At 40.7% G+C, this 25,609-nt stretch overlaps 4 protein-coding genes and 1 long non-coding RNA gene across 5 annotated transcripts; 2 read left to right on the plus strand and 3 right to left on the minus strand.

The window, feature by feature from the left end:
* Positions 1–52: 52 nt before the first annotated feature.
* LOC125591521 lies at positions 53–1,251 on the minus strand. Its single transcript, XR_007327589.1, has 2 exons — positions 600–1,251; positions 53–477 (listed from the first exon to the last, which is right to left on the minus strand). It is a non-coding gene; the product is annotated as an uncharacterized LOC125591521 (long non-coding RNA).
* Positions 1,252–2,570: 1,319 nt separating this feature from the next.
* On the plus strand, positions 2,571–4,093 carry LOC106418576 (deSI-like protein At4g17486). The gene is made up of 4 exons (XM_013859305.3): positions 2,571–2,963; positions 3,170–3,431; positions 3,518–3,585; positions 3,662–4,093. The coding sequence occupies exons 1-4, from the start codon at positions 2,829–2,831 to the stop codon at positions 3,956–3,958; spliced, it is 762 nt and encodes a 253-aa protein (XP_013714759.1). The 5' UTR covers positions 2,571–2,828; the 3' UTR covers positions 3,959–4,093.
* A 1,004-nt stretch (positions 4,094–5,097) lies between these two features.
* Positions 5,098–7,017, plus strand: LOC106417467 (uncharacterized protein At3g60930, chloroplastic-like). Its single transcript, XM_013858267.1, has 3 exons — positions 5,098–5,629; positions 5,708–6,324; positions 6,394–7,017. The coding sequence occupies exons 1-3, from the start codon at positions 5,098–5,100 to the stop codon at positions 7,015–7,017; spliced, it is 1,773 nt and encodes a 590-aa protein (XP_013713721.1).
* A 5,832-nt stretch (positions 7,018–12,849) lies between these two features.
* Positions 12,850–18,110, minus strand: LOC106417881 (pre-rRNA 2'-O-ribose RNA methyltransferase). The gene is made up of 11 exons (XM_013858605.3): positions 16,371–18,110; positions 16,244–16,291; positions 16,002–16,160; positions 15,879–15,925; positions 15,648–15,804; positions 15,497–15,558; positions 14,958–15,147; positions 14,523–14,612; positions 14,232–14,365; positions 14,005–14,122; positions 12,850–13,930 (listed from the first exon to the last, which is right to left on the minus strand). The coding sequence occupies exons 1-11, from the start codon at positions 16,842–16,844 to the stop codon at positions 13,010–13,012; spliced, it is 2,400 nt and encodes a 799-aa protein (XP_013714059.2). The 5' UTR covers positions 16,845–18,110; the 3' UTR covers positions 12,850–13,009.
* Positions 18,111–19,747: 1,637 nt separating this feature from the next.
* On the minus strand, positions 19,748–20,658 carry LOC125591912 (glutathione S-transferase T3-like). Its single transcript, XM_048766833.1, has 2 exons — positions 20,391–20,658; positions 19,748–20,343 (listed from the first exon to the last, which is right to left on the minus strand). Exons 1-2 carry the CDS (start codon positions 20,656–20,658, stop codon positions 19,748–19,750), a joined length of 864 nt encoding a protein of 287 aa, XP_048622790.1.
* Between the last annotated feature and the right edge of the window lie 4,951 nt (positions 20,659–25,609).

Below are 25,609 nucleotides of genomic sequence, written 5' to 3' on the forward strand. Positions count from 1 at the left end.
TTTTTTTTTCTTGGGAGGCAATGACGGAAACATCGACAAACTAGAGTTCATGTCCCGTAATAAAGATCTCCATCAGAGTTGGGTCAGCTTTTTTTGGTAAAAGTCGTGACAGTGGAAACAAAAATTGGTACATCAAACTCATCCACTGAAGAAGCAAAACAAAATCTTCTTCGCTTATATCCAATGAAAATTAAATTCACATCCCGAGATCCCCTCTTGTATGGTGACCAGTTGCTGTCTCCTAGTCCATAACCGTTTGACACAAACCCAATCTCCCTTGAACCGCACAACTTTGGCCGAGGAACATAGTTGGTTCTTTCACCTCTAAAGAGATCCATCTTGAAACTCTTTTCCCTTTTCTTCGACTCGGGATGAATCATCATCATCATCATCATCAGAATCTTCGCCCAGTAGGACGTGCAGAGCAACAGAATCATTCGTCTTCCTTTCCCATACCACTTTAAACTCACCCATTTTCTGCATTGACAATGATCAACTTTAGCCTAAAACTGCAAAGCCGATAACCTTAATCTAAAAACGACATAATTTTAGGCCATAACGATAGCATTTTTTTTTTGCCATGACGATAGCATTCAAACCTGTACAACCTAACAATTAAAGATATAGATTTCAACACAGTCTACAACAGCTCAAAGAAAACAGGGCCGGCTGAGGCATAGGGGGAAGGAGGGCGTGGACCCAGGTCCCAAATTTTTTTTGCATAACTAGTGTTAAAAAGGGACCTGATTTTCAAAAATAAAATAAAAAAGAGATTCAAAATTTTTAAGTTATCCACAAGAGTACGGTCCTGTTCGTTTGCTCACCCAGATGATCCATCTGAGTAAAGATGTAAATCGATGTTCGTTTTGTGCATTATAGTGCTACATCCAGATGGATCACTCAACTGAATTTTTAAAAACTCTTCTCAAATTCTCACCCAAATGAAGGTGAGTCTTGATGGTGCATCTGGATGCAGATGCATCTAGTTCAGTCCAAAATGATATATGACAAAAATGACCTTTTAAAATCAAAATATTATTTTCAAACCGTAAATTCTATTTTTTGCAAGTAAATTTTTCCGCAGAACCGAAAAATACATTTTCCCGCAAAAACTGAAAAACACAATTTCCCGCCAAAACCGCAAAATGCGTTTTCCTCAAAAAAACGTAAAACACATATTTCCATAAAAACACACTTTTCGGTCAAACCGGTAAAACCGCACTTTCGGCCAAAATCGGAAAAACGCATTTTCCCGCCAAAACAAAAATAAACGCATTTTCCCGCCAAAACCCAAAAAACACATTTTCCCGCCAAACTTCAAAAAGCATTTTCCGGCCAAAACCGCAAAAAAAAAACATTTCTTCGCCAAAACCGGAAAAACACAATTCTCGCCAAAATCGGAAAACTGAATTTTCCCACCAAAACCGAAAAACGCATTTTCCCGCAAAAACTGGAAAACACAATTTTTCCGCGAAAACCGGAAAACAGAATTTTCACGCCAAAACCGGAAAAACGTATTTTTCCGCCAAAACTGGAAAACACATTTTTCCCGCCAAAACCGGAAGACGGAATTTTTCCGCCAAAATCGGAAAAATTTATTTTCCCACCCAAAACCGGAAAAAAATTATTTTCCCGTCGAAACCGTAAAAATGTTTTTCCCGCCAAAATCGCGAAAAAACTTTTCCCGCCAAAATCGCGAAATAAACTTTTCCCACCAAAATCGTGGAAAAAAACTTTTTCCGTCAAAAAAACTTTTCCCGCCAAAACCGCAAAACACACTTTTTCCGTCCAAACCGCAAAAACGTATTTTTCCACCAAACCCATAAAAATGTATTTTTCCGCCAAAATCACAAAAATGCACTTTTTCGCCAAAAACACATTTTTCCTCAAAAACCGTAAAAAATGCTACTTTTCCGCCGAAACGTAAAAAATTATATTTTAATCATTTTATTAACAAGTCCACCTGGATGTAGATGAAACTTAAAAAATGAAAAGCAAAACGAACATAGTTGCATTCAGATGATTCATCTGGATGCATGGACGAAATGAAGAAACGAACAACACCCAGATGGAGCATCTGGATAAGACATCTAGATAGACCATCTGGATGCATCTTCCAGATGTACAAACGAACAAGGCCTATATGTAAATTTTTTTTTTGAAAAACTATTTTGCCCGAGGGCCCATAATTTACTTGAGCCGGCAGCCCTCACCCTAATGATCATCGCAACCCTAATTACTAAAAGTAGGACCAAAACTTCAAGAAAAACCAGATCACCCTAATGATCAGAGGATAGTTATTACAAGAACAAAATCATAGACCGTTCGCTATTTATCCTATTAAACTATGCGACGTGTCGAATGTGATCTCTACTGAAATGTAAGTTTTCAACTGGAAGTGGGACCCAGCAGTTGTGACAAAGCTATTAACAGCTGTTAGATTCGTAGTGGATTTCGACGGCCCAGATTATCACGATTCCAACGGTTTAGTGTTAAACCGATTGAGTTAGCGTAAACCACAAGTGAAGCAAATAATTAATACACAGGAAACGCGAGGGTAAAAGAGTCATTTCCCAGGATCCCGAGTCCCCACCACCACCACCGCACCATTCTTCATCTTCATCACCTACGTCCGTCCGAAATCGAGAAATCGCGACAAGATAAACCAAAACCAAATTTGCTTTTTCCGAGTGCTCTCAGAGAGAGAGATCTAGTAGTGGATTTTTTGTTGAAGGGAAAGCTGATTTGGCACCGAAGAAGCTATAGAGAGAGAGAGAGAGAGAGAGAATCTGCGAGCTCGGAATTAGGGTTTGGAGCTGAAAGGAATCATGACGGAGGTTGTTGTGCACATATACGATGTGACCAACAGTGGATCTGAGAAGACTAACAACACCATTCTCCAGATCAACAGGTTCTTCAAAGACGGCATCGGTCTCGGCGGCATCTTCCACAGCGCCATCCAGGTCTTACTGTCTCTTATAAGATCTGAGACTTGAGCCCTTTGTTTAGTTTACAAAGTGCTCACCTTTACTTGATTGATTATGTGTGACTTTTTGACTTTTGGTTTCCAAGTTAGTGCTAATGGTTCTGTGACTTGTGTGTATAACATTTGACTAGTCTTGTTGTTGTCTCTCTTTTAGATGACTACTCATTATGAATTTGCGCACAGGTGTATGGGGATGATGAATGGTCTTTTGGGTATTGTGAACAAGCAACCGGAGTGTTCAGCTGTCCTAGTACCAAGAATCCTATGTACACTTATCGTGAGAAGATTCTTCTTGGGAAGACGGATTGCACTATATTCATGGTTAATCAGATGTTGCGTGAGCTCAGCAGGGAATGGCCTGGACATACTTATGATCTCTTGTCTAAAAATTGTAATCACTTCTGTGATGTACTCTGTGACAGGCTTGGTGTGCCAAAACTCCCAGGTAAAATTCATTATTTGGCAATCAGGCTGTGTGTTTGTGTTGGTCTTGAAGGCTTATGTGGTTGTTTGGGCTCTGTCTCTTAACAGGTTGGGTGAATCGCTTTGCTCATGCTGGCGACACAGCCTTGGAAGTTGCAGGAAACACAGCAATGCGGGTGGGTTCTCTTTCATTTTGATTTACTTGAATGCAGCCTTCTTGGTGTTAAAATCTTGTGAACTGGGATGTTGCAGGTAAAGCAAGCCAAAACTGAGCTAGTGTCAGCCAGTAAAGTGGCTTATCGCTTCCTTTCAAATATTACATCGAATGTAACCAACGGCTCTCCGCAACGGCCTGGAACTCTTAGCAGTTCAGAGAATGGGAACTTGAGATTACAAGGTAGTTGGTTCAAAGGGTTACTTAACACTGCCAAACCCTCCACAAGTACAGAGATGGAGAGCAAAGATGGAGATGCAAATCACGGAGCCCCCAATCATCAGAGAAAACAAAGCCGTGACTCTGTACCCATCCACCCTACTGCATTTGGGTAAAACTGTATATCCCATTGGTCGAGAAGTTACACGTACTATTCTTCTCCTCATCTGTATCCATTCCTTTTGTACCTTTATTGGAACGCCATGTTTATTACTTTTCAGCAGAAAGTGTGATTTTGTTATGTTACCATTCACCACGTTGTTACTGGCAATTCTACATATTCATACCGCTTTTAAGAAATTTTGATAAAATTTAGTTGCCATTGAGATATGTGATTCAAATGGTATATGATGTATACAACTCACAAAGCACTTGCCAATGCTAGACAAAGATTGACGTCGATTTGAACACAACACACGTAACAATTGTATAGAAACTAAATTCTACACAAAGTATTTGATAGTGATCGGGGTTGATCCAAGGAAGACAAATGATGTATGCAACGATATCTTTAGAACACAACGATGTTTAAATATTTTCCGGTAGGCGAAAATAGATTTTATTGATAACTGGGATCGAATACAATGAATTGAACTAGATCGAGTGATACAAGGGAGATCGATAAAGGAAGAATCTAAAAGTGGGAAGACAATAAGATGAATGTGAATGTGTAGCTCTCTCTAGGGTTTTCAACGTGTCCTTTTCCATGTTTCTTCTCCTTCCTTTATAGCAAGTCGACTCCGAGATCCCTATGGCAGTTCCGCGATCTCAGCTTCTTGTTACGTGATCTCTGCGACCTCCGCGACTCTTGTTTCGAGCTCGACTCTCGTTGTGGGCCTCGGCCTGTCTCGGCCCATGCCTTGGATCGTGGCCCATTTTGGCATTGACCAAAATTAGGTCCAACATTTGTCCCCCAGCCTCTTTTGATTTGAGCGAAAAGGAAAAGGGGGCGGTTATCCTTCGGTCCGGATTTTGTGGTTAGATAATTGAAATCGTTCGGGCTTGGTTTTAATGACTGTTTTCGAAAAGAGCTATTTGTTGGCACGTTTTCTTTTATTATTATTTTTATCGATAAAAGCTACTTTAGCCACCGCTAGGGCATAGGTTAGGTCGTAATTGCTTTTCTTGATAGCGATGATAGAGCCGTTACGGTGGCTTATATATACGTAGGGGTTTCTCTTTCAGCCTCACCTTCGTTTCTTATTCCAAACCTCTTTCTCTCTTGCTCTGAATCTTTCTATTCTTCGAGTTCAAGATGTGTTCGTCTCTTAATTTTCCTCACCCAACTACTACAGCTGATGATCTCGAGGACCTTTACAAGGTCTATGGGGTTGATCGTTCCGTCGTTCTTGATTTGGCCGGTGCGAATGAGACTCCTGGAACCGTGAGAGAGGGCTATTACGGGGCTTATCTCTCCTTTTTCCACTCGTGCGGTCTTCTCTTTCCGATCCCCGAAGCGATACTCGAGATCTTGGCGGAGCTTGGGTTATCGCTTACTCAGCTTCTCCCGAATTTTCTCAGGCATCTTGTCGCTTTTTTGGTTAAGGCTAGGGAAGAGGGTCTTGCTTTTGGTCTTAGTGAGTTTCGTCAGTTCGTTCTGGTGAAGCGGAACAATCAGACCCCTGGGACCTTCCTTGTGTCTCCACGCCCAGGTCGTCACGTCATAGAGGATATTCCTTACCGTGACGAGAAGTGGCGTGAACAATTCTTTGTTTTCCGGATGGATCGATCATCCATGGGTGACTTCGATTTCTCCCGGCTTTCTCAGCGTTGGGCTGAGAATATCGGTTAGTTTTTTTCTTGCCTATGTATCTAGGGTTTTCGGGATCGAAGACTAAATTTTTCGTTTATTTTGCCTGATGTAGTTCATTCTGGAAGTTCTTCAATGTCGGATGAGATCCGCGGTCTGATGAGGATCCTTCGGAGAGGTCGCTCGAATTGGTTCACTTTTGACCGAACTCGGATCCAGACTGTTTTTGCCTCGCCGGTGGGGACTGGCAAAGCTACTTCAATCGAGAAGTCTGAAGACGAGGCCGGGCATTCCCGAGAGGTCGTGGGGGCTCCTTCTGCCCGGGCTCAGTCTTCGGATCGGTTAAATAGACAGCTCGTGAGGAGGTCGTCGTTCCGAACTTTCGGGCCTGCGTCGAGAAGTCGAGCTTCAGGAAAGTCTCCCTTAATCTCGATCCATGACTCCGACGAAGAAGATGCTTCAGAAGAGAGTCGTCCTCCTGTTTCGTTGAGTCCTGGTTTGGATGACGAGACCGGGGTGGTGACTCGTAAGCGACGTCGATCGTCGGAGGGGTCCTTGCCTGGTCCATCTCGTCCTAGGTTTGTTCCTGAGGGATATGGTTATTCGTTTGGAGCTCAAAGTGATCTAATTTCCCTTGCTGGTCGTATGAGGTCCGCGGGTTGCCGTCTTCCATCTCTTGCTTCATCAGTCGAGAGGGAAGCCTACGCCAAGGTCGCTGTAGCGAGCTCTAAGGTTCGTTTCTTGTTTACTTTATTTTGAGAAGTTGTTTTGTAATACTTGCTTATCTTGATTTCTTCTCAGGTGATGGAGGCATTCAACGATTATGTCGTGACAATGGAAGATCATGTCGCGGCTTCCCGGAATGATAAAGAAATCGAAAGCATTGGTTCTGAGATCAAGAGGCTTTCGAAAGAGCTTGAAGTCACCAAGCGAGAAGGGAGGGAAGATGCTGAAAAGATCGAAGCTTTAACCGAAGACTGGAAGAGAGTTCACCTGGAAAATAAGGCTCTCGAATCCAAGATGGTTGCTCAAAGGGAAAGAATTGCGGCGCTCAAGGTCGAGAGAGATCGAGACGTTCGCCGCGCTTCTCGTAATGCTCGTCGCGATACTGTGGCCAAGCATTGGGAGGTTCTTGAATCCATGAAGGGTAGGTGGGAGAGCAAGAAAAATGAAATATCTGCTGAGATTCGGCTGCAGGAAGTGGTCGTGAATATCGATCTCCTGACTGAGCTCAAGGATGAAGGCTTGACTGTGGACGCAGAACTTGCTCGTTTAAAGGAAATGGAAAAAGATTGCGTGGATCATCTCGCAGAGGCCGCTGTGCCGGATTGGTCGATCTTTGAGTTCGATCTTCCTCAAGTCTCAGATGATTCAGTGGATCGAGTCGGGGGGTCGTCTGTCCCCGATGATTCCGTTTCTAGTTAGCCATTTTTTTGTTTAATATCTTTCGGGATTTACCGATCTTTGATCTCGATATTTTGAATATCTTCCAATGGATAAGTATAAAGTTTTGAAATATCCCAGTTTCCCTAGTTTTCGAGATTCTTTTGTTCGAGTTGTTGGGATATTGCGAGGTCTCGGTCTTTATAAAGCTTTCAGCTCTGTTCTGAGATTTTTCGTAGTATTTCATTCAGTCTCGTTTTTCCTTGCTAATAGACATGACTTCGAGAAGATCTAACTCTCGTGATTCTGACAGGATGCGAACTCGAACTGATGTTGCCAATGTGGAACGTATTCGATCTGGAGATGTGAGCGATGAGCTTACAGAGGTTCTGCGCGAGGAGACCCGACTTCCGCGGTCTTCATCCCAAGGGATCAAAGATCCCGAAGGTGAAACATCTGTTGCTCGTGTTAAGTCGAATGGGCGTGATCGTCCTTCGAAGAAGGCTAAGACAAATGGTTCGGACCGTCGTCTCATTGTCCTGAATGATACGGCTGTTGCCAAGCCGTTTCATTGGCAATTCTCGCACTCCAAGGATTGCCCTATTACTGAAGATCCAGATAGTGTTTCTCATTTGGTGAGGCACTTCAAGCCTGCTGGATGTCCGCTTCCTTCTCTGCGTAATATGACGGAGTGCGAAGCCTATGTAAAGATGGTCGTGGCCCATGCTAAGGTGGTTCTTTTGAAATATGATCCTTGTTGAATTTTTGGTTCGTTTTGTCTGTATTGATCTGCCGTGTTTCAGGCTATGGAGGCTAACAATGAGTTCGCGGCGACTTTTGAAAAACGCTTACAGGATGTTCTGCGTTCTGACGAACTTAACGAAATAAAGAAGGTTGTTCGCGAGCTAAAGCTCGGTCTTAAGATGGCTCAAGATCGGAAGCGTGCCAATGCTGCCCAGCTTGTTGTCGCCGAGAAGCTGGGGAATCAGGCTGCTATGCTCGAAGCTTGTTTGCGGGTTGTGAGTAATGAAAGGAGATCGGCCCTCGAGTGAGTTTCCATTTTGGAGGCGAAGGTTGAATCTTCTACCAACAAGTTCGCTGATGACCTTCGTCGTGCGATCTATGATGCCAATAGGGTTATGGCGGACAGCTACCTGGAAGTGCTGGCTTCTCTGAAGGAAAAATGGGAAAATAAAAAGGCGGTGACTGATTGTGAGGCTCGTCTTCGGGAAGTCATGTCCAACATAGATCTCTTGAAGGAGATCATGAACAACAACCTCCTGGCTTCAGACGAGTTGTTGTGGCTCCAATCAAAGGAGGTCGAGCTCGGATCTGAAGTCGATGTGATGGCGACCTCGGATTTCTCAATCGGGAAGCTCGATTTACCCCTGATTTCGGAGGATCTGCCAGAAAATTTCTTCGCTAAGGTTTCTCTTGCGAAGGATGGCGCGGCGAAGTGCTCGGATGACCGGTTTGAGGATGGTGAATTTGGCATCGAAGAATAGATTTAGGGATTTTTCTTTTGTTTTTGCTTCTTTTTTTTTTTAATAAAGAAGTGATCGTGGGTCCCGATTTATTTGTCGCCACTTTATGTTTCGTGCAAGGCCGATCTTTTGGGGGCATGTGTCGATTTGTTGTAAATATCTTTATCGACACTTTTGATGTAACAAAAGATTTTGTTAATTAGTTTTGCTGCGCTTGTTGGCAGAGTCGCCTGCAACCGAGGACTTGATCAGGGTCCTGGTTTTTGGTCAACTGTGAAGTTATGCGATTTTCTGATACGAGAAAACAATTGTGTTCGAACGTCTAAGGACTGTATTCGTTAAGATGTTGGATTCTGTTTCGTTACATATTTATGAAAGAAAACAATTTTTGATATTGTTAAGCTGCTGTTCCTCGGGTGTTGCAGTGTGCCCACCTTGAGTTCTGTGGGTGGGAGGAGACTGAACTCGTGTCGTGAGTTGCCTACATACCCTCGTCGAGCGATCAAGTCATAACGTAGTTCGATTGTTTCCCCAAGGAAAGGGTCGGTTGTTCGATTGCTCGTGTACGTAGGTACGTTTGTCGTTTAATTTTGGTTGTGTGATTAAAGTTGTTGTTCGATGTCTTTAAAGCTTGCGAGGTAGCATGTCATGGAGTTTTTATGGCTTCCTCTGATAGTTTCGACTCCTTTTGACGTTGGAAATTTCAAGCATTGATGATATGTCGAAGGAACTGCCTTCATGCTGTATAGCCAAGGTCTGTCGAGGATTGCGTTAAATGGAGCTGGACGGTCTATCACGATGAATTCTACGATTTTTCTGACTTCTCCAGATGTTACCGCGAGCTCAATCGATCCGATAGAGTAAGTTGTCTCTCCTGCGAAGCCGATGAGGGGGGCGGGTTCGTTCTTGTTTTAGGAGTGCTTTGGTGAATCCCATTTTCTTAAACGCTTCGTAGAAGAGGACGTCGGCCGAGCTTCCGGTGTCGATCATTATTCGGGATAGTTCGCAGCCACTGACATCGATTCGTATCACGAGAGCGTCGTCATGTGGTTTATCGAGGTCTGCGGTTTCGTTTTCGTTGAAGGTGATTTCGTGATCAGGACCTATCAAGGGTTCTCTAATACCTACGCTGTTTTCTGCTCTCCGTTGGTATGCTTTGATTGAGTTGACTGAGTTGCAGAACTTGGAGCCTCCGTAAATGAAGTCAATCCGTTTTTTTCCTCATTGTGCTTCTGGAAATTCCACCTCTTAGTCGGTGCTGGTCGGTAATGTCTCTGCCCCCCAGATAGATTGCAGTTGAAAGTCTGCACTCTGTCTTTTTTTCTGAATCGGTTTCTCCAGAAGCTCGCGAATTTTGGTCACTTTATTCTTTCTCTTGGAGTTGGGCAATTTTGCGCTAGGAGTTCTTGTGTTTTGGTTGTACTTCGCGACCTGGGGAGGGAGAGTGTCTTCGTCGGATTTTTCTAATGTGCGAATCGCCACTGAGATCTCAAACCAGATTTTCCCCTCGGTTTGGCTCTTGATTTCGTCGGTTGTTTTGTTGTTCTGCCCCCATGAAATCATATCGACTCTTTTCTTCGGAGCCGGGGGTGGGGAGCTCGGTGACTCCTGCTCGATCTCTCTTCCTCTTTTGTTCGTTGGGACTTTGGTTTTTCGGGTGGATTTCGGGTGCACTGGCTCCTCCTCTTCTTCTCCGGCTTCTTCGTTAGTTTTCTTATTTTTGTTTTGATTGCGAAGTGCGGCTCGGCATTCCTCGGTCGAGTGGCCTTTGCAGTCGTGGAAGGGGCAGTATTTGCTGAGGTCGTATGTCAATGATTTCTGCTGCAAGTTATTTATTGAGTAGGAGTGTTGCCCCTTGGTGGTTTCGCCGGCTTTTTGATTGCATTATTCTTGTTTGCTCTATACTGTTCTTTTAATGCTGCGACCTCTTCTTCGTGGGTGGCGAAGTATGAAGCTCGGTGTAGGGCGTCGTCCAATGACACAGGTGTTCGAACTGCCAGTTCTTCCCTAAATTTGGATGAGAAACAAAGGCCATTCTTTAATGCTGCTAGGGCGACGACCTCGTTTGAGTGCGAAATCTTGGCCTTGATCTCTCAGAACTTGTTTATGTATGTTCTTAAAGGTTCGAAAGGTGCTTGTTTGAGATTCCAAAGGTCTGCCTCGGTAACTTTGGTCTCTATGAAGACTGAGTATTGTTTTAGGAACGTGGACACCAACTGGGTGAAGTTGTCGATAGAGTTTTCTTCTAGTCCGACGAACCATTCTAGTGCGGCTCCAGTGAGGTTTTTGGCGAAGAAACGGCAGTACCCTGCTTCTTTTTCGTCGTCGGTGAGGTGTGCCCTTGATATCGCTAGACGGAAGGCTCGTACATGGGCTTTTGGGTCCGTGCTTCCGGCGTACACTGGCGATTCTGTTTGTAAATGGGGTCCTTCTTGTTTCCTCGATGGCCATGTCGATGTCGGGAGCAGAGCTTGTTGCCATGTGTACGATCGCGTGTATTCTTTTGAGCTCGGCGTCGTTCCTTTCAATATAATTCTGGAAGGTTCCGTTTTCACTCGGGGTTCTCATACCTTTCCTTTGGGGGTCGATATTGATGGGACCGCGGGGATCGTGTCTCCGAGTTTATTCCGCTAGGTTGTCGAGCCCTGCCTGATGGAAGGTCCTCGTTGCGGATGGAGTTCGATTCTCGGGGGTGGAATGGTTCGGAGGTTAAATTCGCGTCCTTGGCTCTCCTTGCCTCTCTGTTGATCCATTATGGAATTGGATCGGGGTGCTTTGTGGTCGTTGGAGTTCGGATTCGATTTCGTCCAATCCACTGTAGCTTAAACTTCGGTGGGCGATGCCTTGCGGTGGGGGTCGTTGCGAATTTTCTCCCGTGTATCGTCCAGATCGGGCGCTTGGGATTTCTGGAGTGTCGAACAGTCCTATACTTTGTACGTTGGACGTCGTCCTTAATGAATCGAGGGGTGTTCGGTTTCTTTCTCGAACGTTTGCAGCTCGATATTCTGCGAGTTCCTTTTCGGCTTGATCCAGCCTGTTAACAAGGGCTTGATTGGTGATCCTTTGACTTTGGATCTCGTCGATTAGAGTTGTCATCTGTCCTCGTAGTTCGGTCAGTTCTCCTCGAGTTTGGGCTAGAGGAATCGGCGAAATCGGTCTAGATTAGGATCGAGTCGAATCGTCAGAGGGTGGTCTGTCTCCGGGACGGTTCCAAACTCGAGCTCCAGCTCGTTCCGGAATTGTTGTCTGGTTGATCGGAGGACGTTGATCTTGACTCGAAGTCCCGATCGGAGGGATTCGTTGCGTTGGGGCCGTTCCGGTCGCATCAGCGGTTCCCGTTCATCCAACTGGGGTTACTCCGGCTGGCGAGTTGGATCTGATAGGATCGATGTCGTTGATTCCCGACGGAGTGGTTCCTGATGTTTGGTTGGGATCCATAGTCGCGCTTAGGAAACTTAGATCGATTTCTTAGCAAATATGTTTTTCGTTTATCTTCCCCACAGTCGGCGCCAAAATGTAGAACCTAAATTCTACACAAAGTATTTGATAGTGATCGGAGTTGATCTAGGGAAGACAAATGATGTAGGCAACAATATCTTTAGAACACAACGATGTTTAAATAGTTTTCGGTAGGCGAAAATAGATTTTATTGATAACTGGGATCGAATACAATGATATGAACTAGACCGAGTGATACAAAGGAGATCGATAAAGGAAGAATCTAAAAGTGGGAAGACAATAAGATCGATGTGAATGTGTAGCTCTCTCTAGGGTTTTCAACGTGTCATCTTCCATGTTTCTTCTCCTTCCTTTATAGCAAGTCGACTCCAAGATTCATGTGGCAGTTCCGTGATCTCAGCTTCTTGTTATATGATCTCTGCGACCTCCGCGACTCTTGTTTCGAGCTCGAATCTCGTTGTGGGCCTCGGCCTGTCTCGGCCCATGCCTTGGATCGTGGCCCATTTCGGTATTAACCAAAATTGGGTCCAACAAATGGTACATATCAATGCTCAAGAAATAGTTAAGTTGATAACTCGGGAGCCTAAAATTATTGATTTGTTTATATATATTTCACATTTATATAAGATATTAATAGTTTTAGTTTTAATTATAAAAATATATTGATGAATTATTAAAATTATATATACGAAATAAAAGAAAATTAGACAAATTTATGTATTTGTACTAATATTATTGCTTGATTTAATAGATTTACATTGATTTAAACCGATTCAAAACAGTTTAAACTGAGTTGAATTGTAGAATTTGGATTTATAAAAATTGTTTCAGATAATACTGATTTGAATTTTAGAACCATGTTACATATTGAAAGCACTTCCACTACCACCTATTAATAAAACAAGATAGATATTAGTTGAAGAACAAAAACCAGTAGTTGTTGTCAAAAAAAAAAAAAAAAAAAAAAAAAAAAAACAAAACAAAAACAAAGACCAGTAGTCAAGAATTGCATAAATATCAATCAGACTAAACACAACGGAACAAAACTTACTTCTCGTCCACTGAGGACTTACCCGCCGCCGATGGGTCTCTTACCCCTCGGTTTTTTTACCTTTCTGGCCTGATTTACCAGAGGCACTCTTCATCCCCTTCCTACCAGGCTTGCCTCCTCGGCGTTGCCTAGCATCACTCTTCATCCTCCTATCCACTCTCTTCTGACCTTTCCCAACGTTAACCCCAACTCCTTTCTTCGACACAACCAGCTCTTTCTTAGCCTTCCTCGTCTCTGCCGCTTTCTTGTATAGCTTGTCTATCATCTTGTCCTTTGAACGGTTCGATATATCAGCCGTGTCGGATATTACGTTTGCCTTCTTCCTCACCTTCTCAAATCTTTTCGCAGCCGCTCGCTTCTTCCGTGCCTTGGCCTCCGCCACTTTCTTGGCTGGACGAGCGTTGATTTCTCTGAACTGAGCCTTCATTGCATTAGCTTCTTCTTTCGTGATGGGTTTCATCGGTTGCCTGTGGTGTTTCTCGTCGTCCAAAAACCATTTAGGTAGTAAACCTTCGTCCGCAAGCATGTGTCTGTTATAAGTATCGTCAAGCATCTCTTCCCTCTGCTTCTTCTTTAGCATTTTCTTGGCACATGCCAACATCTCGGCCTTTGTATGAACGTCGTCCTCAGAGGATGAGTCCGAGTCTGAATCAGTGGCTGGTGGAGGAACTATCTCGAAATCTTCTTCCTTCTTGGAGCTGATGGGTAAACTCTGACCAGTCAAGACGCTTGCTTTTGATGCCTTTTGTTTAGACATTACGTCATCACTGTCATCTTCACCCAAGTCTCCTTCTTCCACGGCTTCAGCAAATAAATCCTGACTGAACCACTGGTTGGAGATTTCTTCCTTTGTTTGGGTCTCTCGATCATCCAGTGGCACCACAAGTGGGTTTGCCTTGTCCGTCTCTTCCTTTATATCTGAATCATAATCGAGTTTCATCTCCTCATCTCCATAACCCTCCTGCAAAGACATAGCAAGTTCCAAAAAAATATGTAGGATCCATGAACATGAGGGTAAAGTAACAATGATGGTACCTTAAGCTTCTCAACGTGTGTCTGCTTAGCTCGCTTCCTTTGCTTTGCGCTTCCTTCTTTCTTAGCCATATAACGGTCATATGCCTCGTCAAACATCTCTTCCATTTGTTCAGTGTATCTGTAAATATTAAATAACTACCAATCAAACTTCGGCAAGGTATGACAATCTTGAAAGAAAAAAACATTCTATAATCTACAGAAAAAATGCATAAGTCAGGCAGCATGACCTCTGACGCTCTTCATCAGAATCTATGTCACCGTCTTTGGAGTCATCTGAAGCTCCATCACCACGATCTTCGTTCTCACTTTCATTGGCGTTGGCGTTATCATCTTCGTCAACTGCCATTAGATCTTTCTTTCCCTGTAAAGAATAAATAAATGAAGATCTTTACGTCTTTACACGCTAATTCGGAGTAGAATCATATGTTAAATAATTGAACTCTAGCAATACAAGCTTCCTTTTGGTGCAGACATAAAAAAAAAAATTAACGCAGAGATTGGAAACAAAAATAGAGTACCTTGATAGCAGCAAGAGAGAACAGTTCATGGTCTACGTAACCATCTTCAAGTGCATCTATTTGTGGATTTGTCGCCTTCCTCGTCTTATCCTAGCAAAATCAAATCGAATTAAGCAAAAATAAGGATGAGGTCTAAAAGATCCATCACTAAAGACCACTGGCCACAACCTAAATTAAGTGCTCTTAATTAAGTGAATCATGACTTCCGGAATACTAATATCTATTTTGGTACTATGATCAAATGATTACTCTAATCAGTTGGTTTTGCAAGTGAATTTAAATGGGCTAAGCCCTGCTTAATTCGACCTTGTCATGACTAAAGCAAGTTTAATTTCTCCGTAATAGATGGGAAAGCAACTAGTTGGAAAGTCCACTTGACCATTTACCAGAGAAAACGACCATTTGGAATGTAACAAAAGGTTTAAAAATAATAACCTTGGCCCGTCGTTTTGCAAGAAGCTTCTTTGCCTGTTTCTTCTTGCGGTCTGCTGCGTTAGTGAGCTCTTCCAATTCACTGAGTAGTCTATTATCCTCATTTTCCTCGTCTTCCTTTCCCACATCAGGCTCCTTTTTAGCCACTTCCTTTTTTTCAGGAGTCAGAGCTTTCCTAATTTGCATCCTCCATCTACAAGACAAGGGGATTTAGTGTCCATTATGAAATTAATATAATTTCCACACACATGGATAGTTGACAACATATGATATAAGTTAAGCCAATTCTAACATCCATGTACACCAGTTGACCCACTTTACACAAAATGCTGTGTCTGGTTGAGAATTCAAAGTATATTACGGAACAGCATTGGTAAAAACTTAAAATGCTGGGAACATTCTTAAACCAACCAATATAGAGCGCTAAGTAACTCTAAGATTAGAATCAAAGCTCTACCATTATACTGGAATAACTTAGATGAAGCAAGTGAGACTCCAAAGATTTAAAAGCTCCATGATGGAGCAAGCGAGGGAGTTCTTACTTTAGGATGTGTTTGAAGTCATTCTTCCCCAAAACAGGAAGATCGTCGCATAGAATTTTAATCTGACTCCAAAAGAAAACAAACGTTACCAACCATGTATTGGTCATTAATCCTTGATTAGTTTAGTATGGCTAATTAGAGAGAACAGTACCTCCTCTGTAGTCAAATCATGTTCTTTTAAAGGTAGAGAGGCTTGATCATCAAAGGATATACAAGTAACTGTGCCAAGAATCTCAAGAGGATTTTCAGACCAGATGAAATCAGCAGCAGATGCAACTTTTCTCAAAATGGACTCTCCATCTTCATACCTGTATACTAATCCACAGTTAATAAAAAGTTCAAATATACCAATAAACAAAAATAGCTAGTTTACATTGCCTACCCATCACGGTTTCTCTTCTGTTTTGATCCTCCAAGCACATCCACAACCTACAAAACATAACAATTATTACAAAACACTTCAGGGGGACCCAAATACTAAATAAGAAAAAAATAAAATAATTACCTTTCTCGTGGGTTCTGCTGTTTCTTTAAAAAGGTGTCTATAATCAAGATGACGAGGATCAATCTTGGCAGGAGCTTTGTAATTCAAACCTAAAAGATACGTTTCTGAAGATGTTGAACGACTAGCCGGTGGCTTCAACTCCTCAACCTTCTCGAATAGCTTCACCAAAAAACAAAAACAACCATTAACAGAAGAAAGAGTATTAAAAACAAATCCGCATGATTAATAAAGCAAGACAGTACCTCCCGAAGACAGAAGCGCACAGAGTGATAATCTCGAGACCTGAAAACCTAACATCACAAGACAGGCATAACAACAGTCAAAACATATTACTTGAGCCGCAAGAAACCATCTTTCAAAAGCAGATACCTTGGTGATAAAGTTTCCTCTAGGAGCTAAGAACTCCGTGGCCAACTTCACAGAATCGATAACCAAAGCGTTCTGACTCACAAGTTCCTGAGACCAAGCACCACCAAGATTAGGAGACCCATCGTGAAGAACAAGATCAAAAGCCCTAACACCATGCTTCTCCATCACTTGCTTAATCTTCGACCTGCACTCGGGCCGCGTGATATCCTGCTGGATAGCGACGCAGCCACGCATGGGGATGATGGGAACGAGATCGATCCCGAGAACAAGGCTGCCGAAGGGAGCTTTCTCGACGGCGACTTGCATCCAACCACCGGGGGCGGCGCATAGATCGAGAACGGCATGGGATTTGTGGAGAAGAGAGTGTTTGGCGTTGATTTGGATGAGCTTGTAGGAGGCACGGGAGCGGAAGCCGCGCTGCTTGGCGAGACGGTAGTACTTATCTAAACGACGGTCATATTTGGCCTTACCCATGGTGAGATGAGATTTTTCTAGGGTTTAGTTCTTGGTTCTGACTCGGAGAGAAGAATATAAGACATGGGTTTAGGGCAACATTATTGGTTGGACAAAATTTTGTCCTTAGAATAAATTAGTATTATTTTTTAGTTAGGGACAAATGCATAAGGATTTTTTTAATTTTGTTGATTATTGGTAGGATAAAAAAAGTCCTTAGCATATTTTCACACATTTATTTTAATGTGTGATTAGATATAAAAGATACATTTTAAATAAAACATAAAAGAGAAGTTTAACATTAAATTGAAAGCAAAATAGAATTACAACAAAAAAAAAAATTTTAATGGAAACAAATATTTTATTAAATTCATAAAAACTTATAAATTACATGTTATCTGGACGATGTCCAAATTTTACCCATATATTTTCAATCAAATCATATTTTAAATTATGATGGGTTTGTATATTGCGAACGCTCGTCCGACGATCCATTGTATTGCCGACCGGCGAAGGCATATTGACGGAAAATCTTTCCATATCACTTTCTTGAAATCCAGGAACCACATATTGTGTCCTTGATGCCCGTTCATCCTCCACAATCATGTTATGGAGAATGATACATGCTCTCATAATATTTCCTATCTTGTGTTTATCCCATAAATTAGATGGATTTCTGACGACGGCAAATCTAGCTTGCAGAACTCCAAAGGCACGTTCAACATCTTTCCGTACAGCTTCTTGCTTCTTAGCAAATAATGAATGTTTCTCAGTTTGTGGTAGACGGATAGATTGAATAAAAGTCGCCCAGTCAGGATAAATCTCATCAGTGAGATAATAGGCCAAATGGTACGTATGACCATTAACATAGAAGTTAACTTCTGGTGCTATTCCGTTAATAATGTCATCAAAAACTGGAGATCGATCAAGAATATTAAGATCGTTCATCGTACCTGGTGCTCCAAAAAAAGCATGTCATATCCAAAGGTCGTAATCAGCCACCGCCTCCAACACAATTGTTGGTTTTTCGGTTCCTCGTGAATACATTCCTTTCCAAGCGGATGGGAAATTCTTCTACTCCCAATGCATACAGTCGATGCTTCCAACCATTCCTGGAAATCCACGTTGTTCTCCTATATATAGTAGTCTTTGCAGATCCTCCGGTGTAGGACGTCTAAGGTATTCATCGCCAAACAAGTGGATGATTCCGTTGGTAAAATGGTGCAAACATTTTCTTGCCGTGGTTTCACCTAGTCGGACATATTCGTCAACGGTATCAGCACCACCACCATACGCCAACTGACGAATTGCTGCGGTACATTTTTGGAGCGCGGTTAGGCTAGACCGACCGGTTGCATCTTGTGATGGTTTAAAATAATCCACTTCTTGCTCGAGACGATGCACAATACGCAAGAACAGTGTCTTGTTCATTCGAAACCGTCTCCGGAAAACATTGTGTGGGAATGTTGGAGTATCGCTAAAATAATCATTCCAAAGCTGGTCTTGGCCTTCTTCCCGCTCTCTCTCAATAAAGATACGTCTTTTTCGCTCTCTCGGTACAGGAATAATATCTGGGATTTGTAAGAAATCTAGTAAAATATTTTCAAATGGATCATCATCATCGTCATTTTGGTTATAATGATAATGTGAAGATGAAGCCATTTTGAATGAAAAAAAAAGGCAATGTTTTTAATATGAGAAGGAAGTAGATGAGTTGTAATTTTAACGAGAATATGTTGGTCACATTTATAGGCTCATGAAGTTAGAGGAGTTGTTATTTTAAACATGTGAACCTTTCAACAACTTTTTAGGTACACAACATGTGAACCTTTCAACTACTTTTTAGGTACACTTCTTCTGAATTTTAAACATGCATATTGGTGATGAAAATGCTTGAATTGAATATTTCTCAAATATGCTTACCAATATTAAATACTCGACCTTAAAATGCAACAACAACACATACTTAAAACGGCAAGTTGGTGATGAACATGCATATTGTTTACAAAGAAAGTCATTACAAACATGCATATTGGCGACATTGTCTCTCAGAAACACATAACCATAATCAAAGCCAATAGAGAAATACAAGGATGAGACCTATGAAAATTAAGACCAAAATCATACCCGCAACTAAGTAATCAAAGGTAGACTTAGATTTATTATTGGACAACTCACACGCCATGTTCTCTAACCTAACGAGCTTCTGCTCAGTATCATGGTGACTGCAGAAGGTCAGAGAATCTACCTTCTCGGCTAACTGAAGTGTGTATCTGTCCCTGGCGCGCATCTCCTCCATTACAGCCTCGTCCCACCATTTCTACACATGACACTCTCCATCGTTTGCATTTGTACATGTGTAGTATCTGCGACCTGGTTCGATGCGAGACGTAGCTATCTTCGGTTCACTCCCACAGTAGCATATCTGTGGAAATCCGAATTCAACCTCCGGCTGCGGAGGATACACAAACGCCTGAGCTTGGTCTTGCTGAATGAGAGCTTGGTTTCGCTGAATGAGAGCTTGGTCTAACTGCGCTTGGTCTTGCTGAATGAGAGACTCTACTTCGTTGTAGTCACTGTCCGACTCAGCCCCACCAAATGTCTCATCCTGTGAAGGTTGTGAATAGCTGTGAAGACCCATGTGTAATCCGAAAACTGCAAAAAAAAATACAAGATAAGAATTAGACATGTACACAAATACAATCAAGTAAACATGTTAACAAGCAAGTAAACATACATACAATGAAGTAAACATTCAAAGGATGAGACATTTGACAACGTAGATTAATTGATAAAGGGTTTAGTACAAGCAAGTAAACATAGAAACCGTACACATTTAAAACATAATAACCAACCTAGATTTAATAACCAAACAGACAAAACAAACTGACAGAAAACACACAAAGGTTGTAGCAGATATTTCTCTAAATATACTCGGCGAGGAGCTTGTTTTTGGCTGCTTCCTCAGCCTCACTGAGTGGTTGCGTTCTGGCCAGGAGTGTGTCTAAGATGGCAAGCTTCTGGAGCTTTTCTTTCCTATCCAAATCTACCTTCCTCAGTTCAAGTACCGTTGTATAGTAATCAACAGACTTCCCACTCCCATTACGTTTAGCTTTTGCAGCCTTTACACCTTCAGGGCGTATCTCTTCTTCACCAACACCTGTGGTTTCAGTTTGGGAATCTGATTCAACGGTTTTCCTCTTAGAACTATCAGAAGCTTTAGTGCTGTTGAGGTTGAGCCATTTCTGCTCATACCTCAACACACACCACGCATGCTCCAGTGTGAATTTGGACCCCTGATCCGCGAAGAAAATGTCATGGGCCACCTTGAGTACATCGTTCTCATGTTCACCACTGGATATCTGTCTCTTTGCAGCCGCATATGCACCACAAAACTTTGATGTGTCATTACTGATTTTGTGCCACCTCTGTTTATAGTGGAGATGCTGGCTACTTTCAACACAATCTCCACCACAAAGAGCTGCGAAGAACAAATCTCCTACACGTTTCCAGAAAGTACCTGATTTTTGGTTATTGCCGACTATAGCGTCCTTAGAGGTATTTAACCAAGCACTTCGTCCTTAGAGGTATTTAACCAAGCACTTATCAGCATCTCGTCCTCGACCGGGGTCCATTTATGTCTCCTCCCACGCTCCATGGGTGGATCTGTGGGTGGAGTTGGAGCAACAGACTGTTGAGAACTGAATTGAGGGATCTGTGAAGATCCAGAAGGAAAACTCTCATAAGGAGAGTTCCCATCATTAACACTTTCGTGTTGACTGTAAAGAAGGCCCGTATAACCAACAGACTGGCTATACGGATTCTTTGGATCCATATAGAAGAAGGAATGTGAGAGAATAAAGAAGATAGAAGAAGGAATGTGAGAGAATAAAGAAGATAGAAGAAGGAATGTGACAGAGTTATACAAGAGAAAAAAGATAACGAAGATGATGGAGATAAACTCGTGAAAGAAGGGTTAAATAGTTGAAAATGATAATTAAAACTCCCATAATGACCTAACTACAAAAGTACATCTCAGTTATTGTATATTACACAACCATAATTACCTATCTACAAGTGCATTAACTACTTTCCAAACTAGCTTTGCAAACAAACTAGACACTTTGGTCACAATCAAAACAGACTCGACACTATAGTCACAATCAAAACAGACTCGACACTACCAAGAAAGTGTGGCCTTGCAAACAAACTAGACGCCTTTAACTATTGTACAAACTACATTACTTGGTAGCTGAAGAGAAATAAGTTTACCTTCAAGTGTGGAGGAAATGGTTGTTTCTCTTTGATCTCCTTGCTAATACAATCCTCGTGATCGAACCTCACCTCACCTAATAAACTCGGAAACATAAGAACACACTTCTCAGTTTCAAGAGTTAAACAACAAATAATTACACAATACACAATCTACTGAATCGCTACACGTCTATAACAGAACACATTTACCAGATGCGAAGAACACATTACACGTCTACTGAATCGATAAACTCATCTCACCTCACGTACACAATCTACATCATAATCCCTAAATCTACACGATAACATCACAAAATACAAATGAATCATTTATCATCAAAGACTAAAGAGACGAAAATATAAATACGAAATCCCTAAATCTATAGAAAATCAAGCAAATGATTCAAAGTATAAATACATGCAAATCCCTAAAATCACCCTTTCACCTTCGATTCGCAGCGATAAAGGTCGGGAGGAGACGATCGAGAGGAGATCCGTCTTGAGGAGACGCTCGGGAGGAGATGCGTCCAGAAGAGATGCTCCACAAGCAAACCGTCTAGAGGAGACGCTCGGGAGGAGATCTGTGGTTCTGTTATCGAATCGGGGGGAGATCCGACGGTGGGAAGGAGATGCGCCGTTGATGAGAGCTCTATCGCATATTCGATCACCGCGAGAGAGAAAGAGAAAGAAGTGAAAAGTTGATTCTCGATTCTTTTCGGTTTTGCCCAAACCAAAACGCTTCCACCATTCCCTTGCCGACACGTATCACCTAAGGACAAAAAAAAAAATATGTTAGCCAACGACAAACCGCGTCCGTCCCAGCGATATTATACAATTTTTATTTAGATAAAATCAAATAAAGCCTAACGACTTCCTCTATCATACCCCGATAATGTTGCCCTTAGGGTTTTTACGCGAGCCGTTGTAAAGTAGTTAAAAAAACCTGCTGACTCAGGCAGAGTCTTTCATTCTGATTGCCCCTTTAGTAGAATTTTTTACCCTTTAAGACACACTAAGGGGGGCTTATTGAATTAGGGGTTTGAGAAGGTTTTCAAGATTTTAAGATTTAGAGGGTTTTGTTGAATTCTATGATTTTGATGGAGGGTTTTGTTGAATTCAAGGATTTTGATGGAGATTTAAAAGGAAACTTTGGTAGGAGTTGGTAAGATATTTCTAAAATATTTTAATAATAAATTCGGCCACAACCTTCTATTCCTATTTGTATCTAAGGTCTATGGATATAGGTTGGTAGTGGAAAAATATATATTTACGGTTGTTATATATTGCTCTGATTTTGTGGCTAAAGTATTGACATATATATAGGTTGCCGGATGAGTAGATCTGTTAATATATTGCTAATCTATGTTTCCATATAACAGGACACAAATAAAGATGCAGATTTCAAGCTCAACTGGAAGCGAGTAGCTATCACAAGCATGTTTGGACTTGGTTTTGTTGGTAATGTTGGCCACTTCTGGTTTCTTTCCTGCTTCTTTCATAATCATTTAGCTATAAATGCTCATGTTTGCATCTCACCTAATCCAGCAAAACTGTTATACTTGCGGTATCGCAGGTACGGAGGCCTTGATATAAAAGCTTTGATATGTACCGAAGTCAACACGTTTTGTGGCACAGTGGCAGCCAAAGTGGCAATGGATGGTCTTATATTTGGCCCCATAGATCTACTTATATTCTTCACATAATGGGATAAGCTACGGGCAAGAACACATCTCAAGTTAAAGAAGGACTCAAGACAGATTTTCTACCAGCTATAGCTCTTGAAGGCGGAGCATGGCCGCTTCTTCAGATCGCAAACTTCTGATACGTTCCTGTTCAATAGCAACTACTTTACGTCAACATCTTTTGCCTGATATATTGTTTTAGGAGATGTTGAAGACGGCAAGAGAAGTAAGGTTTGTTAGCTGAAGAGGTATGTTTCCATGTACCATCTGAAGCTACTGCATACAACACTGATGCAAATGTCTCAACCCTCCAAATAACTCATTCTGACTCAATGGAAACTGATTCTGTCCCTCCTATAAGCTCACCAGCAGATAATTCCACATCTATTAGCGATTCTCTATCTGATATGGTATGTGTTCCGGAAACTACACAATTTAACACGGATTCTGGTTTCATTGGGAACATCACTACATCAACTTCTGTTTCACCTACTTCTTCTGCTCCTTTAGTCTTTGCTGCTGCAAACTACCACTGTCTACCCCTGTGGTGGATTTGAAATGTAAATCCAGTGTAGATGGCCTCCGAGATAGTTGCTTACAGTTAAGTGATGCAAAAGGATCAAACAGATTTGCTAATCTAGCCATGTTAGAAGAAGATATACAGCTGGATGTTGTGACCTCCCCCTCTCAGTCTATGTCCCCATCAGTCGAAACCAACGCTCAATTTGTTTATAACTCTTCCGTGCCTTCAACGCCATCTTCATTTTCAGACCTTTTTGTGGACGATGTTGTGGCTACAAGCTCCGATAGTTTTGATATGGCGCAAAGATCTCGTGGAGATCGTAGTAAATATGAAATAATCTTTTTTTTCTTCTTAAATTCCATCTCTTTAGATGGTATTTTATTCTATTGGATTTGAAGGGTAAATGATAGTTTTTAATAATCCAAAATAACTTTTGATGAATCTCATTGATGAAATCCATATTTTCCAATAAAGGGTGATTTAAAAGAGTTTTTATAAATGATACATCCAATAAAGGAGGATTTGTAATTTTTTTTATAAATACCTAATCCAATAAGGGAGAATTTGGCAAAAACCTAAAATTTTATGAAATCCCTAATCCAATAAGCCCCACTAAATTTTGACATGCGTGTCCGCGCGGGTGTTTGCTTTATTTTTTATAAATCAAATATGATTGTTTATATTTTTCAAAAGTATTTCTACGATGTTGGTATCCATTCGGGTTTGGATGCCCATTTAGATTTGGTTCGGTCTATTCGGATTTCGGATTGTTGAGTTTGAAGAATTCAACCATATTTTTGACTATTTGTATATATTTTTAAGTATTTTGAACAATTTTAAAATATTTTATATATTTTAGATATTAAATCTAAACATAGTTAAATATATAAATATGATTTAGATATATTCGGATACCCGTAATATTTTGGTTTGATCATTAGTCTTTTTATAGATATCAAAATTTTGAATCCCTTCAAATATTTAAACAGTTTCGGTTTGGATTCGATACTACTTTTTGGACCGAATTTTGTGTGAACTTCGGATTCCCGAATCCAAGTTTTATCCCAACCCTTATGCATAATAACATTTTTGGATATTCAACAATCATAACGATATCATATGTAATTCACTTTTTGTATAATTACATTTTTGGTTGTCTCCACATATATTTAATTAATTTATATATGTCTAGTTTTTATTTTGCAATAACTATTTAAATATATCGTATACATTTTGATTTTTATATAATGTAAATCTATTACAAAATATAGCTTATTTCATTTATTTTTATATGTAATTTAATTTTTTATCAGTTGGTAATACATACCAACAAATTTCACAAACTTTTCACACAAAATTTATGAAATAACAAAATCGAAAACACCCATAATATATAAAATGAAATATTTTAAGAAATTATTTAAGTACATTTTAAATTTGAAAACTACATACATTAATTTTCTATTCTTAAGAATCAATAAAAATTAAAAATATAATATATTAACATTATTTAGCATATTTATATATAGAATTCCTTATATCTACGTATATTTAATAATAATATTATTATAAAAATTGAATTTTATAAGACCTAAGGTAAATTTAAATACATAATTGTGTTACATATAATTAATATTGGACACAATATATAGAATTTTGACACTTTCCATGGTAACTTCGTAGTTTCATGATTGATATCGTATTAGTTATGATGCTAGCGTAAAAATATGTAAATTTTCTGAATGGTAAAAAATACGAAGTTATCTCTCTTTCCAATTTAGTGCACCAATATATTCTAAAGATGCTAACTATAATATCTTTTAAAAAAATATCATCGATAGCGGTTTAATATACTTATGTTTTGTCGGTTTTGTAAGAATTTGGTTATGTTTGTCAAATTAATTTCGCCGGTTTAAGTCTGTTAATTTTTTTTGTCAATAAAATTTTCATAAAAGTTTTGAAATTGGTTTTGTTACCATTTGGTTCAATTAAACCACATCTATACTATTAAAAGGGAAGGAGTTTTGAAAAATCTACCTATGAAAAGTTGTTGGATCCTTTCATTAGACTTAACTATTTTTTGGTCTCACCTTATATTTCTCTAATTATCCCTTTTTTTATTATTTGAGGAGCATTGATAAAAAATAACCTTGGCTTCATGTGTTTATTACATGTGTGTCATTTCCTAGATGTCATCACCACATGCACTCTCACCTTATTTTTTTAAAAGCCCTTTCTCAACAAGAATAATTACAAACAAATGCCACTGGTCATTACATTATACTATAAGATTTTCGATCAACATTACACTCGGATTTTTTTTTTAA

The sequence above is a fragment of the Brassica napus genome, chromosome C8, assembly GCF_020379485.1.
Source record: "Brassica napus cultivar Da-Ae chromosome C8, Da-Ae, whole genome shotgun sequence".
NCBI classification, from domain to species: Eukaryota; Viridiplantae; Streptophyta; class Magnoliopsida; order Brassicales; family Brassicaceae; genus Brassica; species Brassica napus.

What these genes read in the sequence shown, in the direction of transcription:
- LOC106418576 (XM_013859305.3), top strand. Translation starts at nt 2,829, where the DNA reads ATGACGGAGGTTGTTGTGCACATATACGATGTGACCAACAGTGGATCT. An exon ending in TCTTCCACAGCGCCATCCAG is followed by an intron (nt 2,964 to 3,169) that starts GTCTTACTGTCT and finishes ATTTGCGCACAG; the next exon opens with GTGTATGGGGATGATGAATG. An exon ending in TGGTGTGCCAAAACTCCCAG is followed by an intron (nt 3,432 to 3,517) that starts GTAAAATTCATT and finishes GTCTCTTAACAG; the next exon opens with GTTGGGTGAATCGCTTTGCT.
- LOC106417467 (XM_013858267.1), top strand. Translation starts at nt 5,098, where the DNA reads ATGTGTTCGTCTCTTAATTTTCCTCACCCAACTACTACAGCTGATGAT. An exon ending in GCGTTGGGCTGAGAATATCG is followed by an intron (nt 5,630 to 5,707) that starts GTTAGTTTTTTT and finishes TGCCTGATGTAG; the next exon opens with TTCATTCTGGAAGTTCTTCA. An exon ending in TCGCTGTAGCGAGCTCTAAG is followed by an intron (nt 6,325 to 6,393) that starts GTTCGTTTCTTG and finishes ATTTCTTCTCAG; the next exon opens with GTGATGGAGGCATTCAACGA.
- LOC106417881 (XM_013858605.3), bottom strand. Translation starts at nt 16,844, where the DNA reads ATGGGTAAGGCCAAATATGACCGTCGTTTAGATAAGTACTACCGTCTC. An exon ending in TGCGCTTCTGTCTTCGGGAG is followed by an intron (nt 16,161 to 16,243) that starts GTACTGTCTTGC and finishes TTTTTGGTGAAG; the next exon opens with CTATTCGAGAAGGTTGAGGA. An exon ending in CACACGTTGAGAAGCTTAAG is followed by an intron (nt 13,931 to 14,004) that starts GTACCATCATTG and finishes ATGTCTTTGCAG; the next exon opens with GAGGGTTATGGAGATGAGGA.
- LOC125591912 (XM_048766833.1), bottom strand. Translation starts at nt 20,658, where the DNA reads ATGGATCCAAAGAATCCGTATAGCCAGTCTGTTGGTTATACGGGCCTT. An exon ending in CTCTAAGGACGAAGTGCTTG is followed by an intron (nt 20,344 to 20,390) that starts GTTAAATACCTC and finishes ACCAAAAATCAG; the next exon opens with GTACTTTCTGGAAACGTGTA.